The sequence below is a fragment of the Pinus tabuliformis genome, chromosome 7 (genome assembly GCF_031772625.1).
Source record: "Pinus tabuliformis cultivar Carrire ecotype Pingquan chromosome 7, CPIR1, whole genome shotgun sequence".
Lineage (NCBI taxonomy): Eukaryota > Viridiplantae > Streptophyta > Pinopsida > Pinales > Pinaceae > Pinus > Pinus tabuliformis.
Genome location: NC_142293.1, coordinates 1,317,237,017 through 1,317,264,056, shown reverse-complemented (window position 1 = coordinate 1,317,264,056; position 27,040 = coordinate 1,317,237,017). Strand labels below are relative to the sequence as shown.

The window sequence follows — 27,040 nt, the reverse complement described above, 5'->3', positions numbered from 1 at the left end:
TAATCATTTTGTTTACCTGCACACTGAAAATCAACATTGGAATTAAAAATATTTGTAGAACCACATTGGTTTTGTTCCTTCTTCTCTGTAATGAGAGCTTCCTTTTGTTGCACTTCCAGCTCTTCTTCTTTCTTTGTCTCTATTTTCTTTTTGTGGGATTCTTTCTTTGCCTCTTCCTTAGTTTCTGTTGTTGTTATTATTATTATTTTTAAATCTAACTTAAACTTTACTATAAACTCAATATTGTAACAATATACACATTAAACCTAATTTAAATTTTAATGCTAGTTCCATAACCTGTTGTTTTGAATAGATTAGATTATTATATTAATTAAAATTTTAATATTATGTAAATAATAAAATTTAATTATTATTAATTATTAATAATTTTATATTAGCAATATTATTCACATTATTAATATTTTTAGTCAATAATTTTAATTATAGTGTTAAAGTGAATAATTTTTTTAAATTTTTTTAATATTTATATTATTAATTATTAGAAAATAAATATTATTATTCCTATTTATCAATATTAATGTTAATAACATCCAGAGCCACATACTATAGCAGTGCAGATGGCCTGGGAACCGAAGGTAAATGCATGCATCAATGCACACAAATCTATATTATTGCTATTATCCTATCAATTTATGTACAAGGGATGATATATCTATCTATTAATGTGAGTGCAGGTGGAGCGTGTGGATATGGGTTTTGTCACAAAAATCAGAATGGAGGTGATGTAGCTGCCGTCTCTCAATTATACAGAAATGGCATCGGATGCGGTGCCTGCTACAAGGTAACCATCATCATCAAAACTATTTCATAACTTGCTACTACAAATTCTACCATAATTATCCACTTTCATCACCTGATTTTTCAATCTTAAGTTTATGGATGAATTTCAATTTTAGTGTGACAGATTCATATTGATGAAAATTATAGGTAAGATGTACCAATAAAGATCTCTGCAGAAGCGAAGGAGTGAAAATTATAGGTAAGATGTACCAATAAATATCCCATAGATTACGGGCAAGGCGACCAAACTGGTTTCATCGTGAGCCTTCATGCCTACTCTCAGTTTGCGCGCAGAGGGAAAGCTAACCAACTGATCATATCATTGGGGGCGTGGACGTTGAGTATAAACGGTACATATAATTGGAATTAGTAGATTAATAACGTATATAAATACACACATACAATAGAATTCACCGAATTTGATGACTTGTTTTCAGGATACCTTGCCAATACGAGGGCTACAATCTCATGTTTAAGATCGATAGCAGTAGCAACTTTCCAGAGTGTTTGGCATTGATATTTTTGTATCAGGTAAGCCAAAAAGACGTTCTGGCTATTCAAGGTAGACAGGTAGTTATTTACATAATAATCAACTTATTTCTCTTTGCATTCCTACTTATCTATGGTAATTAAATTAGTCCTCCCAATTAAAAAGAAAATTCATGGTGATGAGCACAACAATCAGATATATTTATTTATTTATTTATTTCTTAGTGCAAAAAAAGCATAATTTTATATTAATATCAGAATAATGAGATGTACATATGCCATCTAATGTTCAAACATAAGTCTTTCTAGAAATGTTGGAATATACAAATCACCTTTGTGATGATAATTTCTGCAGTACAAGGGGAGAAGTCCATATACAACAAGTAAAACCTTTTATAAGAAAAAAGAAATATTCAAGAAACATATCTGAATTGGCAGAGGTAAGAGGGTAGCTGTAGATACAAGCGCCCTACATCAAAAAATAATAAGTTAGTGCATATATTCACTGATATATTATGTGGGAAAAAACTCGATATGAAAATAGATAAAACCGATGCCACATCGGACAGTAAAAAGATGCCAACATGATATGAGGATTATGTAATAGTAAAAATGACAACACCATCTAACGAGGGAGAGACAGAGTTCAGCATGGATTTGTCGAGTCCATCCTCATAGAGGACACTGTTTATGCCCTATGGCTAGGCATCCATGTACAAACAGAACAACAGTCTTTCATTAGTGCCGCAAAAAGCTATATTTCACATTTAATAACCCATAATCAATACGTCATCGACAAAGAAACCATGTGAGATGTTGATATTATTACCTATTGGTGGGCCCCATTATTGCAGCAATAATGCTGCAACTCCTGGAACTTCCTTCTTTAATTTTATCAACCCGGTAATTCGTAACAAACTTCGAAGCGACGGTGCTGTATGCACAAGTACTAGCTCTTGCCGCAGCTGTCACTTGGTCAGCTGGCACAAGTCCGTTAGGAGCTTAAGCCAACTTCTATGAGCTCTCAGAAGAAGTTTTTTAACTGATGGATGAAAGCTAACTCAAAGAAGGCTAATCTGCTTGAAGAAAGAAACTGAAAGCGGAAAGGAAATGCAAACCCTAGCAAACCCTAATTTTACCAGCTAGCCCTACTGATGCGAAAAAGAGGATGCAAGCTACTGAAAGAGATGCCATTGACTTCTAGGAAGGTAAAATGCATGTGTCTAAGTTATCACTATCTGAAGAAAACATCTTTTTGTATTTTTGAATAAGTTGTTAGTTTCATCATGCATATGCTTTCACTGTTTTTTTACTGTGCAGGGGCGGATCAAGGAGGAGAAATGCTTGGAAAAGGTTGGGAAGGTTTAGAGAGGGTCTAAGGAGTTCCTAACACCCTTCCAGAGAGTTTCACAGAGTTTTGCTATCAAGGAACCTCATTCGTGAGCTTCTACAGGGAGTCTGCAGGGGTTCTACAGGATGTTTCAGGAATTTCTACAGGATGTTCAAAAATTTCTATAGGATGTTTAGAAATTGGATTTTGGAGGATGGGTGAGTGAGGGAAGATGCATGGATGGATATGGAGGTAGGATAGGGGTCTGAAGTGGCCCAGGGACTGGTGGATGGAGTGGTGAGGAGGTGTAGATGGCTAAATTGGCTTAAAGAAGGCTGAAACAATGATTGCACAAAAGGTAGGGTTATGTGGGCAAAAGGACAGATGTGAGACGAGGAACCTAGCTAGGAGATGGATCAGATGGCTATGATGAAGCTTAGGTAGATGAGAGAGTGATAGAGATGCCCTGCACAATGTTCATTTAACCGAATCAACAACGTCTTACAAATAATCGAAGTCCTAGCTAATCTAATCTAACTGTCAATAAAACAAATGAACAACAGCTTTATTTGGAAAGAAAACCATGTACATCAATCATGCAAAGAAACATTTCAGAGATCTGAACCCATAACTAACTTCTGCAAATGAAACAGTCACTAAGGATTGCATGGTCAAGCAAACTAGTGTTTTTGTTGGGGCAGCATTGTTCCTTCAATTCCAGCCCCTAATCAAATAAGGATGAGGTGGAAAAGAGAGTGTTGTTGACCCTTTTTTTGGAGCCTTTTTCCTGTTATTATCCTACCAATCTATTCTAAACATAAGAAGTTACTTTAACCATCAAAAGCAATCTAAATAACAAGCAAGATTTAAATCTAAATAGCAGATTTTATTCTAAGAATGTAGAAAAAACACATAAAGATAAACAAAGGAGGTAATGGGCACTTGAGATGGGCCCAACCCCAAGAGCTACAGCCTCCTAAGAGAGATTTAGAGCTGGTGCAAAGCTGGATTCATCTTTATTGATCAAAAGAAATGTTACATTCCAAAAATTGTCCACAAGGAGAACTTGAAAATGTGCTGAAAGCAAAGCTAATCTACTGCCTAAAAATCGAACTACAAAATGACTACAAAATGACTAACTATTGGCTAACCCAAAATGAGGCCCTAAGCCTTCTTATTTATACAAATTGAGGACCCCAACAGTCCTCCTAAACTTTAGGGACTCGGCTGCCCAAAACTTGCAGTTAACAGCAGTCCTACTTGACTTGTTTGGTTGCCCTTGTGTTAATTGATTTGGTGGCCCTTGAACTCCGAGCTGATGGTGGATAATTCGAGGTAGGGGCCCATAAATGGAGGGGACACCTTTCTACAAATCCTCTCCCTTGTTCTCCTACAAATTTGGCTGCCAAGTGCTCATTTAAACCTTTGATTTTGTCTCCAAATTGACCAAAAAGGCTACACAAAGCACACATTAGACTTGTTGGTATAATGACTAACCCAATTCACTCTATTAGCATAAATATCATAAAAAACATACAATAAACTAATGAGAATGGTGGATTAAGTCGAATTAGGAGGTTGAATGAGCCCAAATAATTATCCATTTTTGGGGCTCATCATCACCCCCTACTGAAAGTGTTGCTCATCCTCTGAGCAACTAATCTATCTCCTCATCTTTGATGGCCCTGGTGGCCTCCCTGTCATGCCAAGTTTCTGAAGTGATGTCCTCTTCTCGATCATGAAACCATGCTTTTCTCTTTGCTTCTTCCCACTGCCTGCTCCTTTTCCTAGAGAATTCTCAGCTTTGGTATGATTGTGCAAGTATATTCAATCAGATGGCGGCAATGGTGGTGAAAGGAGATGAAACCAGTGGAGGATGGAAGAAAAGAGTGGTTGCATGCCTCCTCAACAGACTTCAAGCTTCAAATCCCTCTCCATAATCGATTCTAGCCTGCCGAAAGGCTCTACAGGATGTTTCTGGTGGAAATACAGAACTTCCTGTAGAAAGTCCTGTAGCTTCCTGTAGAAGGTTGAACCATGACTAGATTGTGTCTGAACCCTGAAAAAATGAGTGTTCATGGAGGGGATGGATGTGAGGATGCCTGGGAACTTGGTAGGGACCCTTCTGCTTCTGTTGGGAGGCCCCCTTTCCGCATGGTGTTCCTGCAACTTGCAACAATTTCCAGGGATTAAACTTGTTTTTTTTTCCTCTCTGTTTCTTCCTTATTTTTCATTCTTGCTTTTCCTGTGGCTTTTTTCAATTTTTTGATTGCATGTTGTACCATAGGCCTCAGGAATCAACCGAGTCACCACAATAATTTCAGGTTTGATGTCCAATCCTTGATGTTTTGTTCTCAGCAACATTTCATTCTCCAATGCACGAACTTGATCAAGTATATACACAACCTGTCCACCAGTATCTGGCATTCCCAAAACATTTGCTTGGCCAAAATAACCCTAAGGTGAAAGAGTCACAACATTAAAGACCATAGGAATCCTTCCTAGAAATGTTTCTAAAGTTGATGGATCAGGGGCCTGCAGAGTCTCCAAGAGCAAATGAATCATATCCAAGACATGTTCTGCATTGTCTCCCCATCCTTTTTCCAATCCCATTTCTTGTAATTTGTATTCAAACTCTATATGTGGTGTATTCTTGGGGAAATTTTTAAGATATTCCTCTGCCTTTACCAAGACTGAGCATAGCTTGGAAAAAATTTGTATTCTCTCATTCAGCATCAACTTCTGGCCTCTGTAGCTGTGTGCTCGAAGGAAATCCAGCAAGGGCTGCATGCTTTCTCTATCATGGAATAATCTTGAGGACAAATGCTGATTGAGAAATTGAACTCCACTACCAATGGAAGATGGTTGTGTTGGGCGAGGAAAAGATTAATTGAAGGGCTAATGGTCTAGCTTCAATGCATATTTATCCTTGACACTTTCATCCACAAGGTGCTCCTTGAACTCCAAATATTCAGCCACAGAAAGTTGTTCAGCAGCAAGTTCATCAACATTGACACAGACATAATCCCACACACCAGGCCTTGGCCGTACTGCAAGAACAATCCATGGTGGAAGAATGATGGCCTCCTGTGTGGACCTTAACACATCTCCAAATAGCCCATCTTTGAGCATTTGAAGTTCATCATTCTCTCCCAATACCTCTGTTAGTCCATCTAATAAATGGTGAGGCTGCACAATATTCTTCCCTTGTGATACCTATCTATCTTCAGGCTCCAAATTTGATGAAGAAAAACTCGGGCTTTTCTGCTCTGGAAGGCTTTGCTGTACTTTCCTGTAGAACGTCTTCCTGTAGAAACGCTTGTAGAGCGCCCCTGCGCCTCTGAGCGAGCTTGATACGCAACAGAATCTCGAAGACAGGTAGAAAAACTCAGTGGAGGACGATAGGTTAACCGATTGTGCACACTTCAGTTGAGGATGTGGAAAGTGTAGATGAACAACAGTTCGTGAGTTTCAGCCGAGCCTTCTTTAGTTGCTGCGTGATTTGTGGTGAGGTGGCAAAAACATGTGCTGGCCATGCAGACGGAAGTGCTGCCACAAATCATCATATTTCCTACCTGTGATCACTCCATCAATCACGTTGAAGGTCAAACAGTCACCATTACTTGTTTCCCAATTTCCTCCTGAGATGGCTGAGCGCACGTGTCTTATTCACCCACCGAGTGCTGTTGAACTAGATGAGGGTGGCCAGTTAGCTGGCCACCGATTTTTGTAATCCCAACCATCTCATTGCTCATGCTGTTTCCGAATTACATTCATGCAATCAGAGGAATGAGTTTTAGTCACATACCTGAAGTCAAATGGTTGCTGTGAGGTGCTTTTTGCTGTTGCATGCATCTGTTTCGGTGGTTGCATGATGGCTCCTTTGTGCTATAAGCTCTTTGCTGTCTGATGTGTGGTTATTTTTCTTGTGTAGGTATCCTCTTGCCGGATATAAGCTGCAGGAGTTCGTTTCCACATTCAGATCTGCACCCTCAAGCTGCTGCTGCTGAATTTTCACAGGACCAAAATTTGTTTTCGCCATTGCTCCCGAACGATAGATCGGATCAATCTAAAACTTGCTGAGCATGTTCCTATCATCATGATGCACCTCTCATAGCAAAATTGAGATCAATGGATGCACAGATTTCGAGAAAAATGGAAAATGGCTGAAGATTTCAGAGATCAATTTCTCAGAAACCGTGCGTTGGAATCGGCTGAAACTGCTTGGGTAGGCTACTATCACCCATATGCATCTCCCCATGAAACAGATTTTGAAATGGATGCACGGATATGGAGAAAATGAAAAAATGGCTGACGGTGATGGAGGCAGATTTCTTGGAAACCGTGCATCGGAATGGGCTGAAACTGCTCGGGCATGTTGCCATCATCCCTCTACAATTCCCTGTAAAATGGTTTTTCAAATGGATGCATGGTTTTCAAGTTAAGGAAAAAACAAATTTTGTTCTATGTATTTTTTTCTTCAAAGCATTCTGCAAGTTTTTGCATGGTGAAAAAGAATGAGCTTGGGCTGTGATGCAGGCATGGAGATGATGGAGGAGGAGTTTGAAAAGTGCAGGAGGACTTCTGAACCCTTGAGGAAGCTACCGTGTTCGCCAAACTAATTTTTTGCAATCCATTTTTAGCTTCTTGTAATTTCTACAGGAACTTCCTGTAGAAAACACAGTTTTCATAAAAGAAGCACAATGAGGTGGAAAAAATGATGGAAAAGGGTGAGGAACGGAAACATGGATTCTTGTAGGCGTAACCAACAGATTCTAAGCTTTAGATTCCCTTCCAAAATCAAATCTAGCTCGCCTGAAGGTTCTACAGGATGTTTCCTGTAGAAATACAGAACTTCCTGTAGAAGGCACAAAAACTCCTTTGTCTTTGTTTTGAGTGATCCTCTTGACCTGCAATTTCCTTCTTGCAACCTGCAATTATCCAATGGAAATTAGGTTTATTTTTATTTCTCTTTTTCTCCCCTTTTTTTTTTGAAAAACAACTAGGGCGCCTCATGGAGGTTTTCACCCTCATTGTCTGCCCTGGGCGCCTCCAAGGGAGGTTTTCACCCAGAGATCTTATTCTCTTTTCTCTTTTTTCCCAACCCATTGACCGCCTCATGGAGGTTTTCAATCAATGAGCCAATCTAAGGCGCCTCCGAGGAGGTTTTCACCTTAGATTTTTATTTTTCTTCTTATTTTCATTTTTTCTTTTTTCCTTTTTTCTACCCTACCCTACTTGAAAAACAAAATCATTTTCAAGTATAAAAATACTTTCAATGGAGCCATGTGCACATCGAGTTTAGAGACAAGATGATGTGAAGGCTTAAAATGCATGTGTTGACAGCTACCCAGATTTCAGAGACAAAATGATCTGACTTTGAAGGGATCAAACATAGCTGAGGAAGAGAGTACTGCTGCAACTTAGTGATTGTCTGGAATCATGTCTCAATATAGCTTTGATATCCTTGGTCCTTTTGCTGATATGGATCATTCTTCATGTCACCTTCTATCATGACCTTCTCATCTTCCTCTTTTTGCTGATCTTTCTCTTGAGTACATGGAGGATTTGATGGTAACCATGAGGGAACTCTCTCGATCTCTGATTCTGATCTCTTCTCTTCATCAAGTGCAGCCCATGGTTCTTTGATCTCCTCTTTTGAATCTTCTTTTGCCTTTGGTCCTTCAACATTGTCAACATAATCTTTGCTTTGCAACACTCTTCCTAAGCTATGGTGAAGATCATTGAGCTCAAGAGGAGTCATTTGGACATGTTGTGTCCCAGCATTGCAATTGTGTTGAGTTATTCCAATGTGCGGGTTTGGAAATGGTGGTATGGGTAGTTGATTGGGGGTGTATATTTGAGATGGATGTGGATGGGGTTGTGGTTGGGCAGGCATTTGGGGTTGCCTTGGTGGAGCAGGAGGCAATGGTTGTGGATGAGTAGGTGGTGGAGGAAAAGAAGCGGGAGGAGTGTTGTATTGGGGCCTCCACCCTTGATGAGGTGCATTCCACTGAGGCTGTGGCTGAGCATAAGAGTGAAACGAATGAATAGCTGGTTGGGCATAATATGGAGATGGATCCGACCAAGGAGAGGGTGTGGACCAGGAAGGATGAGCAGGGGGGCCCCAAGAAGGCATGAAAGTGGCTTGATAGGGGTCATAATAGGTCTCGGATGTCCCTTGCAGTTCCTACTGATAAGATCTAGGTTCATGTGGCCTCCTTTGGTTCATATAGTAGAGTGATTCAGTGGCTCCTTTTTCCCTCTGATATGCAGCTTTGATTCCAGGCAAGGAAGGGTACTGATTCATAGGATGGTATTCTTCACAGACGAAACACACTTCTAGGGAGTGCATTGGACATTCGTCCCTAGGATGCTTTCTAGTGCACCTGGGACAAAAGATGGACAAAGCCCTCTTGGCTTCCTCTTGCTTCTTTTGGATCCACAGTGTATCCAATTGCATGGTAAGAAACTGCCTCATATCACTCTTGAAATCTTCCATCTGATCTTCAAATTCGTCTTTGGACAACGTACTGCTCCCAACATTTCTATTTGTAGCCATTTGCTCCAGAAGAATGTTTTCTTCTTCTTCTTCCCTTGAGGTTCTTCAAATATGTCTTGTTGTCCACCTAAGGGTTCTTTAATCACAGCCATCGAAGAAGAGAGAAGGTTGCCTATGTGAAGCAGTGGGGGTGTTGTGCAATCATTTTTCTAACTTATCTCTACTCCTACAAGACAAGAAAGGAACTCTTTTTGTTTGAATTTTGCTTTTTTTTTTTTTTTTGCTTGTACCTGCAAAAACTAAAATAGATTGAACTGCAACTAACTATCTTGCTGAAATGAAAATGCGGAATTGAAATGAAAGCAAGAAAGGACTAATCTATTTTGCTCAAATGAAATTGCAGGAATGAAATGCTAGGCTACGCTTGCGGAATTGAAATGCTAATCTACGCTTGCAGAAATGAAATTGCGGAATTGAAATGCTAATCTATGAAAGTGAGAAATGCTAATCTACTTTTGCAGAAACGGAATTTCATAATGGAAATGAAATAAACTACTTAGCAGAAGGTTGTAGTAGAAAATAGAAGAATAGCAGCAATCACCAATACTCTGACGCTTCCCCGGCAACGACGCCAAAAAGATGGTGGGCCCCAGTATTGCAGCAATAATGCTGCAACTCCTGGAACTCCCTTCTTTAATTTTATCAACCTGGTAGTTCGTAACAAACTTGGAAGCGACAGTGCTGTATGCACAAGTACTAGCTCTTGCCGCAGCTGTCACTTGGTCAGCTGGCACAAGTCCGCTAGGAGCTTAAGCCAACTTCTATGAGCTCTCAGAAGAAGCTTTTTAACTGATGGATGAAAGCTAACTCAAAGGAGGCTAATCTACTTGCAGAAAGAAACTGAAAGCGGAAAGGAAATGCAAACCCTAGCAAACCCTAATTTTACCAGCTAGCCCTACTGATGCGAAAAAGAGGATGCAAGCTACTGAAAGAGATGCCATTGACTTCTAGGAAGGTAAAATGCATGTGTCTAAGTTATCACTATCTGAAGAAAACATCTTTTTGTATTTTTGAATAAGTTGTCAGTTTCATGATGCATATGCTTTCACTGTTTTTTTACTGTGCAGGGGTGGATCAAGGAGGAGAAATGTTTGGAAAAGTTTGGGAAGGTTCAGAGAGAGTCTAAGGAGTCCCTAACACCCTTCCAGAGAGTTTCATAGAGTTTGGCTGTCAAGAAACCTCATTCGTGAGCTTCTACAGGAAGTCTATAGGGGTTCTACAGGATGTTCAAAAATTTCTACAGGATGTTTAAAAATTGGATTTTGGAGGATGGTGAGTGAGGGAAGATGCATGGATGGATATGGAGGTAGGATAGGGGTCTGAAGTGGCCCAGGGACTGGTGGATGGAGTGGTGAAGAGGTGTAGATGGCTAAATTGGCTCAAAGAAGGATGAAACAATGACTGCACAAAAAGGTAGGTTTACGTGGGCAAAAGGACAGATGTGAGACGAGGAACCTAGCTAGGAGATGGATCAGATGGCTCTGATGAAGCTTAGGCAGATGAGAGAGTGGTAGAGATGCCCTGCACAATGTTCATTTAACCGAATCAACAACGTCTTACAAATAATCGAAGTCCTAGCTAATCTAATCTAACTGTCAATACAACGAATGAACAACAGCTTTATTTGGAAAGAAAACCATGTGCATCAATCATGCAAAGAAACATTTCAGAGATCTGAACCCATAACTAACTTCTGCAAATGAAACAATACACTAAGGATTGCATGGTCAAGCAAACTAGTGTTTTTGTTGGGGCAGCACTGTTCCTTCAATTCTAGCCCCTAATCCAATAAGGATGAGGTGAAACAGAGAGTGTTGTTGACCCTTTTTTTGGAGCCTTTTTCCTATTATTATCCTACCAATCTATTCTAAACATAAGAAGTTACTTTAACCATGAAAAGCAATCTAAATAACAAGCAAGATTTAAATCTAAATAACAGATTTTATTCTAAGAATGCAACAAAAACACATAAAGATAAACAAAGGAGGTACTGGGCACTTGAGATGGGCCCAACCCCAAGAGCTACAGCCTCATAAGAGAGATTTAGAGCTGGTGCAAAGCTGGATTCATCTTTATTGATCAAAAGAAATGTTACATTCCAAAAACTGTCCACAAGGAGAACTTGAAAATGTGTTGAAAGCAAAGCTAATCTACTGCCTAAAAATCGAACTACAAAATGAATACAAAATGACTAACTACTGGCTAACCCAAAATGAGGCCCTAAGCCTTCTTATTTATAAAAATTGAAGACCCCAACAGTCCTCCTAAACTTTAGGGACTCGGCTGCCCAAAACTTGCAGTTAACAGCAATCCTACTTGACTTGCTTGGCTGCCCTTGTGTTAATTGATTTGGTGGCCCTTGAACTCCGAGCTGATGGTGGAGAATTCAAGGTAAGGGCCCATAAATGGAGGGGACACCTTCCTACAAATCCTCTCCCTTGTTCTCCCACGAATTTGGCTGCCAAGTGCTCATTTAAACCTTTGATTTTGTCTCCAAATTGACCAAAAAGGCTACACAAAGCACACATTAGACTTGTTGGCATAATGACTAACCCAATTCACTCTATTAGCATAAATAGGATTAAGTCGAATTGGGAGGTTGAATGAGCCCAAATAATTATCCATTTTTGGGGCTCATCACCTATCTCGAGAGCTTGAAATTGATCTTGTTCGACAGCCTTTGAGATGTGCAAGCTGAGACCATCCATAGCAAGAATGAATAACAAAGTCGAAAGCAAGCATCCTTGTGTGAGACCTCGCTTAGCCCAGAAAAATTTAGAAGGATACCCGTTTATGATCACCGAATAATCAACATTGATAACACATGCCATAATCCAGTCCACACACTTTGATTGTAAACCTATTTTAAAAAGGACAAGCCTGAGGTATCCCCAATCAAGACTGTCAAAAGATTTTTTGAGATCAACCCGTAGAATAGCAGCATTAAAGTTTTTTGTATGGATAGAATGCAGACATTCCTGTGCATTTGCAACCACGTCATGAATTTGACGACCTTTCAAAAAACCATGTTGTTGTGGGGATATATGGCAAGAGAGACTGTCCCTCAGACGACTTGCTATGGTTTTGGAGATAATCTTATAGGTAAGATTGCATAGTGAGATAGGCTTGTAGTCATCAAAACAATTTGGAGGATTGCGCTTCGAGATGAGAGCAATGTAGGTCAACATGATGCGGTGGTGTACATATTGAGTTATTCTATATTCCTCCACCATATGAATGAGATCCTGTTTGAAAAGATAAAAAAAATGTGTGAACAACTCCACGGTCCACCCATCTAGTCCAAGACTTTTGTCCCATTTAAAAGATTTAAGGATGTAGAGAAGTTCATCTTCTGAGATGCATCTGTAAATATCCTCATTCAAGTCCTGGTCAAACATAATCAGGGGATTTTCGATACCCCAGATGAGGTCTTTTGCCACAATGTTGTCATTCCTTTCATAAGTTGTTTTGAAATGTAAGGTGGCAGCTTTTGAGATATCAGCTTGTGAGTGGATATATGCCCCTGCATCATCCGAAATTCCCCAAATAGAGTTTATATTATGCCTATGGTTTGAAAATTGATGGAAAAATTTGGTGTTTCTGTCTCCCTCCTTGATCCAGATAACCCAGCTATTCAGGAACCAAGAGGCTTCTTCAATATCTAAGACACGATCTCTTTTAATCTCTAGTTCTCGAATGTGAATTCGGATGGAAGCAAGAAGGTTGTCGAAGGCCATAAGTGGGAGAAGGGTATCATTTTCACTTTGAATACCCCTGATTTCTCTTTTCATAGATATATTTTTATTTTTCTGCCAAGATATCACCACCCCATGGAGAGACTATAGTTTATCAAGGATATGATCCATGGGTGAGGAACCAGTAACACTCCCACAGTTCCAAGATTCCCAAACCAGAGTGATGAAATCCAAATCTTCTAACCAAATTCTGTTAAATTTGAAAGGTATTCCAGGACGCACTAGAGGCTTCTTTCAAGCCATAGTAATAGGCCTGTGGTCGGATAAGAAATTACTGATGATGTTTTTCTGTACCTCCCCCAGATGGTCAATCAAATTTTCATGAATTAAAAAGCGATCTAGTCTCTTGGTGACATACGATGCAACTTCCTACCCATTGTCCCAAGCAGGGACCATAACCTCTGGACAGATGTCTATAAATTGTATGTAAGAAGGGCGTACCTAAACATTCCCGCTAGTGGATAAAGTCTTTTGGTTCGACCCCAAGTTTCCTCCAGGGAGATAGTACAACTCAAATCTCCCATGATGATGAGGGAGGTAAGTTGCATAATCCCGGAGGAGAAAAGGCGATCCCAAAAAATGGCCTGATCCTTGTAAGGAGCATATGTATTTAGAATATGTATGCATCCTTCCAAGCCCTAGATGTGACCCTCAAGTAGAATTCCCGTGAAACAACTGTAAGCTTTGAGATAGACCCATATAGGGTCCCAGATTGCCACAAAACCACCAAAGAGCCCAACAACCGTGGTGGCAGGTATGTGCCAATTTGGGAACATTTTCCTGAAATATAATATAACATGCAGGACATAGTGCATAGATTCTTGTAGAAAAATGATAGAAGGACGAAGGGAGAAAAAAATACTCTTGAGGGATCGAAATTTCGAGGAAGCCCCCAATCCCTGTATATTTAGGGAAAGGATGAATGTCATGGGCATGCCATCTCGATTTGCTGTGCTCTAAGGCCCCGTGAGGGAGTGATGTTAGTAATAGGAACGTCAACCAAAAAACTGTCCATGGGGGAGGTGAAGGGGTTTGGTTTAGGTCTAGGTCATCCCCTAAAATGTCTGCTCTCGCGGTTTTGAGTGCGTCTGACAGTAATGTTACAAGCTGATGTAGGACTGATGTGGGCAGTGGGTGATCCATCAAGTTTGTGGATGGTGAGAGTACGTAAGTCCATGGATTTCCTATTGAGTAGAAAATCCAGGTCACTACTGATAGATTTTGTAGGAGAGTTTAGTGGTGAGTTAGGTGGGGTGGTGCTGGTCCTTGGCCCTTTACACCTGTTTGCAAATAATGAAGGTGAAAAGGATGGAACGTACATGATATGTGAGGTGGAAGGAAGGCCAAGCATCAGGTGGGGTGGCAGAATATCCAGATGGGGAGGAGTGGCAACTTGAGTGGATTTTCAGGGTTCATTAGTAAGGCTAGATTGATCTTGCGAGTCCGTCTTCAGGGATTATAATGGGGACGACGGAACCATAATAGGCGAAGATCCATTTAAGGAAGAGTTTAGAGTATAAGAGCGATGCGGAAAAGTATTACGTGGAATACCTGCATGTTGCCTTCGGGAAGGGATAGCTTTCTGAAAGTTTGGTGAAGGACCGCTTCCACCATCACGACCCCTTGGGTGACTGATGATGGGTCTGCCATGTAGTAGACTCCCCAGCCTACAAGGGCATTGTGCCAACAGATTCCCAGTATGGTGGTAGTGTGAGGACCGAAAGGGAACTTGCCAAAAGTCTAATCCCTGAGACAAATGTGTATCCCCCTAGAATAAATCGATGTGGTCCAGGAAACCACCATGATATTCTTTCTCAATTAAGATCTAGGCCACCCTTTTTTCCTGTGCACCCAAACAGCAAGGGTCCATGTACACAAATTTGCTTGTAGCATTTCCAATGTCCATCAAGACTTGTTTCATCCAGAGTTCAATGGGAAGGCTGGGAAGTTTCACCCAAATGAGCTTATTTTGGGGTGTATTGTGGAGTGAATTATACCCAATGTACCAGTGGTGCAACACGAGGAAGCTCTTTTCGTTAATCCATGGCAGCAATTTGATTTTTTCTAAGTCCTCCTAACTTATAAAATGGAAATTGTACCATCCCTTCAGAAGCGGAACGACAGTCGTCATGTAACCCATCATGGTTTTCCATTTTTTCCCCACCCAATCTCTCATATCTGAGTCACTAATATCAACAAAATACCATAGGCCAACTAAAGGTCTCTTCTGTAGACTTGTAATTATGTTAACAAGCACAACATTATCCAAAGAAAGAGCGGGTGGTGGGGAGGATGTTTTAATAGAACGTTGTTTGTTTTTAGAACGACGTCCCCATGTAGCATGTTCGCCACCCTACGAAGCGTGGGATGCATGGATACCATGTGGTGGACTAGCCTCTCCCAAGATATTATGCCACATATCCAGTGAGCGTGGGCCACACCGTATGCCCGAGTCGACAGTATGCTGAAGTAGCGACTTAGCGTCCATCGTGACCTAGATAAAGGCCTCGTTGGCAGATGACTCAGAGAGATGGCCCACCATCTGGCGGAGGGTTGAAGGGACTCAATAGAATATTGTAAAAGGGAATGTGACAGCAATTGATGTAAGGAAATCTGGTAGATGGGTAGCAATGATATAGGATGAGAATAGACATGAATGAGGAAGGCCTTGGAAAGCGGAAAGAATGTCAACCGAGGGAGAAGACTCGTGCAAAATAAACCACAAGCAACCCGCATAGCAGAGCGTCGTCAGTATAGCATCCAAAAATGGATAAAAGTTTGAAGTTGACACAAGGGAATTAACGTGTTGTAAGAAACCGGTAAGTGATGCAGCCAGAGCGAATGGGAATCTGTCCGGCCAAAGTTTGGGGAGATATGGAGGTGATCTCAGAGCCAACTATTTTCCACGGATTAGAGCAGCATGCCAGAGAAAGGGTACACCGGAAGAAAGGAGACAAAATCCGGTACCGGGAGAGAAGAATCCAACCAAGAACCAAAGCTGAAGGCAAATGAGAGGTTAGCTGGGATCTAGCTACAACAGGAGCAGTAGCAACCCAAGCAAGAAAACCAGATATTACAAATTTTAAAACCAAAATTCTTGCAAGGTCTGGAAATGAAACATAAAGATGGCGAACGAGCTCTGATAAGAGCAAGGAAGCTAAGTATCAATCCCTGTCTATCTATAGTGAGGGTCCTAAACCAAGAGTTGGAAGAGGATTCAAAGACGGAAGGCATATGGCCTTCACAAAACACATATATAAAGAGAGTGCGACAAAGTGCAGAGCAAAATTATAAACTTTAAGACAATAAATTAAAATCAAATGTTCAGAACAAGGTATAACAGAGGCTGAGAAAGGAAAAAATGTATTTAATGGCATTAATTTGTAACCTGCCCAGAAAAATAATGATATCTTGGGGAAAATAATATACCTGCTGTAACATCCGAAACCAGTTTGTGCCTGTATCCCCTTACGACAATTCCATAGGAACCCACATGAGAGAACCATTGTACATGCAGAACAAATTGAAGTGGCACCTTGGCAAGAGAACCATGTAATACTATATTCACCATCTAATTAGGTGACAAAAGACAGGAGTCAATCCTCGCAAAGGAAACTGATAAGCCCAGTGGCCAAGCCTCTCAAGAACCAAATACCCATGCGTTCTGTACCAAAAATCCCCTCCGGAAGCTCATTTGTCAATACGGAGCATGAGAAACATCAATATGTATGAATAGAGGCAGCCATTAAAAACTTTGTCTGGTTCAATAGCCAATTAATTTCCTCGTACTGTGAGTGGCTTGTGAATATTCAAACCATCCTCCTTCAACTGCGATGCTAATATGATCTGTTGGCATGTGCTTTCCAGCATCAACGGAACTCTCATAATAACTTAGAAACTCCGCCTTACCATTGGCCTTCACTTGCTGGTGCTCCTTTGAATCTGAAGGGTAGCATCCAGGAGGACTTGGAGCATTGTGTGGTCATTGAGGTGAAGCTAGAAGGCACTCAGAAACTCGTCGTGTTGCCCACGCCCCAACGGAGCAATTTTGATCAGCCTGGTCGCAGATCTAATGATGTTATACAATACATAGTTACCAAATTCGGCCGAATCGGGCTGAAGAATTCGAAAATTCGGCAATTTAGTCTGATTCGGCCATTAATATGCTAAAATTTGATTCAGCCATTAAGAATATTGAACCATTGAAACTTAATTCTCCCTAGTGGTCGATGGATCTAGTTAGACAATACTGAAGATAGAAAGGGCAAGGATGTTATTGATGGTTTTTTCTGCAATACAGGTGTGATTAATGATTAAAAAATTCATAGTTCCCCTTCCATCCAAGTTACTTTGATGTGTTAGTAATTTTGATGTGTTATTAATTTTTACATTGTTTGTTTATGTTTTTTTAATTTTTATATTAAAAATAAAAAATTTCATTAAAAGTAAGTATAAAAACGAAATAAATAGTTGCCATATTAAATTTTCATTTTCACAGTAATTTTATTTATTTATTTATTTCTTATTTTCACAATAAAATATTTTTTTTGGCTTATTTGTTTAAATTTTAATCTCTTCCATATAATACTTTAACTAGCGTGTAATGAAATTGGAACTATTTATTCATAATAAAATTGGTTGTAATTTAGTTTTTTTCTTTTAAGAAATTTGTAGGAAAATATATTATATGGTTTCTAAATCTTTTAAACAATTAGGAAAACAACAAGATAGTTCTAATTTGATGATTGTTGATAGTTCTAATTAAACAGTTTCTTCATACCATCAAATAAATTAGAGAAAAAGGAAATAAAAACCATTTCAATGTACATTTTTTTAAAAAATATAATAACTAAACAGTTTCTTGATACCATCAAATAAATTACAGCAAAAGGAAATAAAAACCATTTCAATGTACATGTTCTTGGCCAAGCTGTGAAGTCCACCATTTCACGTCAACTGACGGAGCATAGTAAAATCATCTAATATTTCATTTGATTCTGGCTTTGAATTCGGATGGTCATTTGGTCATTGCATTGCAGGCCATGATGAGTGTGGTCATAAGTTAAGGTTTTAGGTGGTGTATAATGGCGCCACTTTAATTTAACAACTATGTGTTCAAAGTCCCTCGTGGTTTGATTTGGGTTGACATACGATATTAGTTTCTTAAATTATGAAATGCCTACACATATTAAAATGAACTATTGTGGATTGTTTAAGAGCGTTCACTATCTATGAACTATTCTGGATTGTTTAAGAGCGTTCACTAAGAGCGTTCACTATCTGTGGCATATGTCTGACCAATTTCTTAAAAATCATTTTTGAAATCAAAATCATTTTTTAGAAGTGGTCGTATATGATTAAAAAAAATTAAGCTAAATCTTATTCACTTGTGGAGGTTGGTACATGAACGACTAGTATAGAATTAAAGGCTTCTATGACATTAATTTCTGTTTAAAAGATTTTAAGCTAAATGTTACTCACCTATGGAGGTTGGTACAAGAATGGCTGGTATAGAATTAAAGGCTGCGATGACATTAATTGCTGAGACAAAAATTATTTGATAGTTGTCTTATTTCTGGATTATTTAGCCCTGAATCCATGGGTTCATTTTTATTTTTTATTTTTTGTGGGTTTCAAGACTGCAAGTGATTTTTGCTGTGGGTTGGGAAAATATGGTGTGGATATCATATGGGAGTCGTTTAATGAGGCTGAAGAATTGCTCAGATGGTTAAAAGTGGCCGGAATCTGGGCAAAAAAAATTCAAAAAATCTTGTATAGGTAGTGTTTGAATCATGATTTTGATGGTGGAAATAGATTCAGCACCATCAAAAACCTCTAGAACACCTAAAATTTTGAAGTTTAACAACTATAAATTGGATTTACAAAAATTCTTGCCCTATTTTCTCTAAATATTACCTAAATTTCCATAACTGTCCTAGCAACTCCTCTCGTTAGACTACGCGTATCATATGTACCATTGGAGACATGGCGTGTGTTGATGCTTCCTCCTATGTTTGGTGGGACCCATACTATCCTACAGACAGAGTTAACTCTATAATGGTGGACAACGTATTGTCACAAAAGCGTGCAATCCAAAGAATCTCCATGATTTAGCAATGTGATAGACGTTGCATGTAATGCATAAAATTGATTTTTTAGTTCATTTGAGTTCGTTAAATGTTGCAATGTGTCATGGGGCAGTGATTCTGATTATAATTGTGCCAGAAATGGTTTTATTCCTGGATTATTTAGGCGTGAATCCATGGGTTCATTTTTGTTGTTTTATTTTTGTATATTTCAAGACTGCAAGTGATTTTTGCATGTAACAAACGGGTATCATTGCTTCTATTACCAATGATAATCCTACTCTATTGTTAAGTGTGGATGATGAGGAGAGGCTCCAAATTGAGGATGGATATTTTCTTTCTTCTCTGAAGTTAAAAGGTATGAGTGAGCCCAATGATGGCAAACCAAGAAAAGTGATGAATGTTACCCTATTCGTTCCACCTGCAAGAAGACACCACCAATTGTATCAACAATATCCATATATATCATTCCTAATTGTTATTAGCTCAAGTCTGCAAAGTTTAAATTTCAAAACAAAATTGTATAATTTTTTTTACTTCTTTCTTCTATGCTACTCTTTTTATGATATTGCCTTACGGTATTTCCTTTGCAACATATGGTACAATTGCTAGTTTAGATGTATTGAAATGATTCTATCTATTAGATGCTTTGAATGTTATTTCGACATATTTTTTTGTCTAAATTTGTTTGAAATTTTGTGGGGATTTGTTTCAAGATTGAGTTTTGTGAATTCTACAAAATTTAAATGTCTTAATTTTTTTAGAGTACTAAATTCATATATATAGTTAAGACCCGATTCAACATCACTTCACTAGGAGAGTGGGGTGTTTTTTCCAGTCATAAGGGGAAAATGTCTCAATTATGATATACATTTATCAGTTTGGCTAATTCATGGATTTTGTTCGCTGCAATGCATCCAAAAAGCCTTATGCTCATCATTGATGCCCGATTCGACAACCTATGCATCTAGATGAATGGAACACGACCCACAGAGGCCCCATGTTCCATTAGTCCTCTGGAATGCAGGTGGTGATGCAATAGAGAAAGTTTTGAAGTGACGGAAAATGCAACTTTTAGGCTAGGGTTATTAAATATCAAAATGATGTGAAGACCAATTGCTAGTTGAGCCAATTAGGGGGACCAGGAGTTCCTATGCATTGGTAATGGAAATTTACATTTAGTGTGCTTATATTTTACCATGGTTGGTCTGTGGATGACAGTTGACAATGTACTAAGGTGACAAGTTTTAGTGTTTCTGATATTGGTATTGGTTTTTTGGTTTTGTTCCGGGGTGATTGTTTGTGCTACATTCTTTATTGTTCCTCCTACATTCTTTAGGCTATAATCATATATTTACTCAACTTTTGTATACTTCTACCTTCGCATCACTATCCAAAGCCTATCTAGTTTTGGTTGAGGTATGATTTCAAATATCTTTGGGTTTGGGATACTCCTCTATAGTCCATATTGACTATCCTTATGTTCATCGCGTCGAAGATCTTCCACATTCTAGTTATCTTTATCATTTCCATCTACATTTTATATTGTATCATTTGTGACCAGTTGACATTCTGTAGACGCATACCACATGCCTTGGTGGACTGATATTCTATAACTTATTTGTCCCTTATCAATTCGAGAACAAGATTCCTACTTTGATATCACTTCTCCATCCTTCGACACAAATGGGTTGATTCATTCATTATATCCAAACTATGTTAGGGTTGTGGCATTCGATGTTGTAATCATTCATGGACCTGCATGGGATGCGAATGTTGTTGTTGTTGTGCTTGATTCCCATGATTGAGGAGCCCACACACTAGGATTACCTCGATTGCATTGGCACTGGTTATTTTGAAAATCATTATTTCTCTGGATAATTTGTTTTCCGACGTAATTCAAATTTTACGTCCTGATTGTCAGTATCGGTTCGGGTGATATTTTTCACTTGTACTTGTCTATTGGGGGGTGGGAGATTTGGTAGAGTAGGTGGGACTGGGCGAGTCCATTTATTTCCTATTTGGGATGTGGAACAATGGCGAAGTTGGTGCAGATTTTTGCTCCATGGGTACTTGGTGATGTTTTGATATTTTCCATTTCAGGGTGGCCTAGTTTATGAGAAATAATATATAGATTATATTTTGGATTGATTGCTCGGTGGCCTCTGATTGCCACACTTATCTCTGAATAGGTGCACGTGGTGACGAAGGGGTGGCTGGTTTCATATGGATCCATGGGGATGAGACTGGACCATTTTCTTATTCAGGATGAACTACTGGAGAGGATGGGTATTGTGCAGACCTCCGTCTTGAAGCCTTACATCTTGGATCACCTGCGCATCACACTTATTTGGAGGAAGGCACAATCTAGGATGGGTATTCCATTTAAATATAGCCATATCTTGCTCGAGGATCTTGAATTTGATAAGTTGGCATGAGATACATGGCCGAAATTTAGGATTACAGAATCATCACCTATGCAGGATATGGTAGAGAAATTACATGAGCTCAAAAGGAATGTCAAAATTAGGGAAAGATGTAAAAAGCAGAAGTTGCGAATGGAACTGGATGCGATACATATTGAGCTGGAGGTACTGGGCCAGAAGTTGGATTTGGGATATCCATCCAACACACTTATCAATAGTATCAATGCACCAAAGAAGAAAAAACAACATATCCTCCACATACAGGAAGTGAATTGGAGATTGAAGAGCAAGGCTATATGGCTAAAGGAGGCAGATAGAAATACACAATTTTTCCACAGGTATGCAAACTATAGAAGGCAGATAAATTCCATTTAAAAAATTAAGGATTCCAATGACTGTGAGGTTCACACCCTTCCGAAGATTCAACATGCAGCGGTTGCATACTTTGAGCAGGCATATCGAAGTAGAGGCAATGTGAATATTGAGGACCAAATTTGGACATCCGAATTTCACCGCAACATGTTTGATGAAGATAGGAACAAAGAATTGTACAAGGCGGTCAAATTGCAAGAGGTCCACTCCGTATTGAAATATTTCTCCAAAGACAAGTGCCCTCGACCGGACAGATGGACTATAGAGCTTTTTTTACACTTCTTTGATCTAATGGGACAGGCCTTGACTCAAATGGTGGAACAGTTAGGATTGGAAGGGTACATCACAAATGAGATCAACTCCACATATATTTCTCTTATCCCTAAATGGAATGAATTGTGGAATTTCCAGGACTATAGGACCATCTCACTTTGTAATCTGATATATAAATTGATCTCCAAAATAATTGCTCTTTGTATTGGAAACACTCTCTCTAAATTCATCACTTTGGAAGAATATGCCTTTCTACAAGATAAATTGATTCACAATGCGGTTTCATTTATCACAATTGTTAGATTTGTTTTCCTCATTAATGGATACCCAACTAGCTTCTTTGGGCCCAGACATGGGCTGAGACAGGGGTTCTCGCTCTCCCCTCTATTGTTTATATTGGTCATGGACAGACTCATCCGCATAATTAAACATGCTTTCCATAGGGGTGTAAATCTGCCTTTTCCTATGGGGCGGAATATAAGGGTCTCACACAGTTTTTTGTTGATGATATACTTACATTTGGGATCATATCCATATATATGTGGACTTCTCTTCATAAAATTTTTCACAAGTTTGGCAGCGCATCTAGGTTGTACATGAATAAGGACAAGTCAGAAGTCTTATATGGGGAAGGTAAGCAGGAGGATATTGCATATATTTCAAACCCATTTTGGGTGAGAGTTATTTCGATTAGTGATGGTTTGGAGTATCTGGGATACAAAATCAAGCCCAATAATTATCGTAACCAAGACTAACTATGGATCATGGATAGACTCCACAAGAAGATATCTGGATGGACACACAGGTGTCTTACACTTGGAGGTAGAGTCATACTTGTACAATCGGTACTACAACAACTAGCTGTATATTGGGCACACCTATATTGCATACGTGCATCCATCATTAAACATATTAACTATGATATTGCTAGATACATTTGGGCTAGATATGAAACAAAGCATAAATACCATCTCGTTAAATTAGACAAGATCACTAGACACAAGGCTATGGAGGGTTGGGGCATACTAAACATAAAGATTTTTGGGTGGGCACTCCTCACAAAATCTCTATGGCAGGGACTACTTGGCACAGGTATTTGGAGTTTGATCATCAAGACAAAATATCTTAAGGAGATTAAGATTTGTCCTTGGTTGAGAGAGGGACTGGTTGACAAGGCATACAAATTTGCTATATGGAATAGCCTCAACAGAGTTCGGCACTGGCTCACAAAAAGGATCTACTGGAACATGGGATCCAGAAGGACATCATCACTGGGAGGGACAAGTTCCTTGGGGTCGAAGTGTACAAACATTACACAACTGAACTCACCCAATGTCTATACACAAGGGGTATTATATTTTTTTATCAAGCCATACGAACTTGGTTAGGCGACACGCCGATTTGGAAAGAGGCGGAAGAGCTAGGTCTGTGGGGGGACTTGGCTGACTCCTAGAGGAACATTGTTGCTGAGATATGGAATGTTGGGATATACAAATCTGATGTGGGAGATTAGATTGGGTGGGATGGTATCATTAAAAAGGGTTTGATCTCTGTTCCGATACTTACAATTACATCTGCTAACACGCATGACTACCATGACCATTGTCGGTTCATTATGTTATGGAATGTACAAATCCCACACAAGACTATTCTGTACACCTGGCTAGTTTGGCAGAATAAGGCACCCACTTGGGAGAACTTGAAGAAGAGGGGCCTACTAAGAACTGATATTTGTGTATTTTGTTGGCAGGAGGAGGAGGCCAATGTCCACATTCTCTTAAGATTTCCTATAGCAGTTCAGATTTGACATGGTTTGTCAGTCATTCTCTCCTTTGCATACATTGACCATTGTTCCATTGATACATGCTTACATTGATGGCGTACCCAGAATAGGCATCGGCATGCCATCCCGATGCTCACTTTGTGGGAGATCTAGAAAGCTAGAAACAACATTATATTTGATCACAAATATCTCAGTATTGACATGATCATAGATAACATACACACTGCGATGGATCCACTACAATGACTATTGGCTCATCTAACTATGATGTCTCACGGGACTGATGATCCTTTTATTACATACCCTGCTGGATTTTTTGATGGTGCAGAACAGTGTTTTAGATGCACTTGCAAGATTTGGATCTGCATGGACAACAACAGACAATAAAGAATCCATTGTGGGGGCGAAGGGGGGGATAACATGAAGGCAGAGACTATGGCGCTTTGCGGGCTGCTCTGGTTCGCGGAGTCTCTAGAGATCCACAACATCAACATATACGGAGACTTCCAAGCCATCGACAACCATATCTTGGGATCCTCTCACATTTCACATCCACATCTTCAGGACTGGCTTAGGTACCTCAAGAACTTGTAGGACACACTACTGGGCATCTCTATTCAACACTCACATAGAGAACACAACATTGTTGCAGATTCTTTATCTAAGCAAGGTCTCCTCGACTCACTGGAGGGGTTTCATATCACTCTGGAGGTGGATGGATGCTCAATAGATGCAGGTTGTGCGCCATTTCCCTGACCTTTGTCTCGACTGTTTTTGTTTCTGCACAATGGGCACATGTTTTCCTCATACATTTGGACTATATCTTGGAAGATTTTGATATATGTACTCCCTTGTTTTTTGTTTTGGCTATGGCTTTTATTATGGAGACATGGAATGTACGGTCTTTAGACATCAATTATTTTGACATTTCTCTGGAGCTATTAATATATTGGAAAACAATATACATTTCATATAACACATCCAAATAAAACTCAATGTATTGATTTGAGTGTCTATATAATAAAACCAGTGCTTTTTCTTATCCGAAATATATATATATATATATATATATATATAATTAACAAAAATAAAAATCTGAAAAAACAATTACAAATTCAAACCAAAAACTCTGAAGATTAAACAACGCCTTTTACTCAGCAAATTGTACATGCGATTATTACACAAACTAGCAACCAACAACGCAAGTGGTGTAGTTAGTTGGTGAGCAAATATTCAGTGGACACATAATTATATCATAAAGGAGAACATTGCCGGAGTCGTAAATTGCAACTACCCTCTCGTTGGGTGCTATTACATTGGCGGCCTTCATCCACTCGTCGCGGTTCCGATCGTGGCCACTGAAGGTGTTACCGCCTCCCACGCAACTCAGTGGCTCAGCACATTGCTTTCCACATTCCGCATGTGCAAATCCGGAATGACATGATTGTTCCGTAAATCCGGAAACCTAACTTTGCAAAAGCCAAGCTTGGCGAGTTTACTGATGTTGTCGAGTCTCTTGGTGCCACCTACGTACGGGAATTTAGTTTGCCGTGGCTACATTTATATATACAGTGTCCAGCACGTATATATTATCTTATTGTGTATGTGGATCTGTATGAATTGACTTGTAGAGTTCAACGACTTCCTCGGGGATTACCCTGAAATTTAAAAAAAGCCAGCGGTTTTGCTATAACAATTTGACGGCTTCCAATATAAAAATGCCCGCAGATTTCCATGCTTGGAAGGTAAACGATCATTAGTGGAATTCCATGCCGTCGCAGTTTATCCATACAATTTGACTTTCCCTTCATTTATCCATGGTGTGGGTTTGTTACCTATAAATACTCTCCTTAATCGTACATTTAATTATCAACAATCACAGCTTTCTTACTCAATCAGAGTATTCTCTCTAAGCATTTGTCCCTCGTCTTGTATTTACTTACAGATGCTCTTACAGCCTGCTACTTTGCATTCTGTTATTGCAGAACCTTGTCATGTGTCTCGGCACAAGAGAACCGTACGTAACATCAAGAGCCGCATACTATAGCAGTGCAGATGGCCTGGGAACCGAAGGTAAATGCATGCATCAATGCACACAAATCTATATTATTACTATTATCCTATCATTTTGTGTACGAGGGATGATATATGTATCTATTAATGTGACTGCAGGTGGAGCGTGTGGATATGGGTTCTTTGTCAGAAATCTGAATGGAGGTGATGTAGCTGCTGTCGCTCAGTTATACAGAAATGGAACCGGATGCGGTGCCTGCTACAAGGTAACCATCATCATCAAAACTATTTCATAACTGGCTACTATAGTTATCCACCTTCATCACCTGATTTTTCAATCTTAAGTTTATGGACGAATTTCAATTTTAGTGTGACAAATTCATATTGATGAAAATTATAGGTAAGATGTACCAATAAAGATCTCTGCAGAAGCGAAGGAGTGAAAATTGTTGTGACAGATTATGGGCAAGGCGACCGAACTGATTTCATCATGAGCCTTCATGGGTATTCGAAGCTTGGCCGTCCAGACAAAGTTAGCCAACTCATATCGTTGGGTGTGGTGGACATCGAGTATAAACGGTACATAGAATTGGAATTAGTAGATTAATAACGTATATAAACACACACAGACACACAGTTGAATATTTCAACCAATTTGATGACTTGATTTCAGGATACCTTGCCAATATGAGGGCTACAATCTCATGTTTAAGATCGATAGCAGTAGCAACTTTCCAGAGTACTTGGCATTGATATTTTGGTATCAGGCAGGCCAAAAAGACGTTCTGGCTATTCAAGTCAGACAGGTAGTTATTTCCATATTTCTCTTTGCATTCCTAGTTATCTATGCTAACTAAATTAGTCTTCCTAATTAAAAAAAAAGTTCATTGACAATTACCGAGCCCGGTTGCAGATGTAATGATGTAATATAATGTAATGTAATGCAACGCAGGAGGAATCGTACGACTGGAAAGCTATGTACCGAAGCCACGGGGCCGTGTGGGACGTAGTAACACCTCCGAGGGGCGCTCTTTCTCTTCGTTTTCTGGTTAGTGATGGGAAGAGAGAGGAATGGGTGTCGAGCGCCCATGTAATACCGGCTAACTGGAAGGCAGGGGCCATATACGACTCCGGCATTCAGCTCAATTAA

At 39.5% G+C, this 27,040-nt stretch overlaps 1 protein-coding gene across 1 annotated transcript; it reads left to right on the top strand.

Annotated features, from left to right (window-relative positions):
• Nucleotides 1–538: 538 nt before the first annotated feature.
• On the top strand, nt 539–27,040 carry LOC149252407 (expansin-like B1). The gene is made up of 10 exons (XM_089454140.1): nt 539–596; nt 696–802; nt 926–948; nt 1,239–1,332; nt 25,509–25,622; nt 25,863–25,950; nt 26,050–26,156; nt 26,291–26,469; nt 26,564–26,696; nt 26,843–27,040. The coding sequence occupies exons 1-10, from the start codon at nt 539–541 to the stop codon at nt 27,038–27,040; spliced, it is 1,101 nt and encodes a 366-aa protein (XP_089310266.1).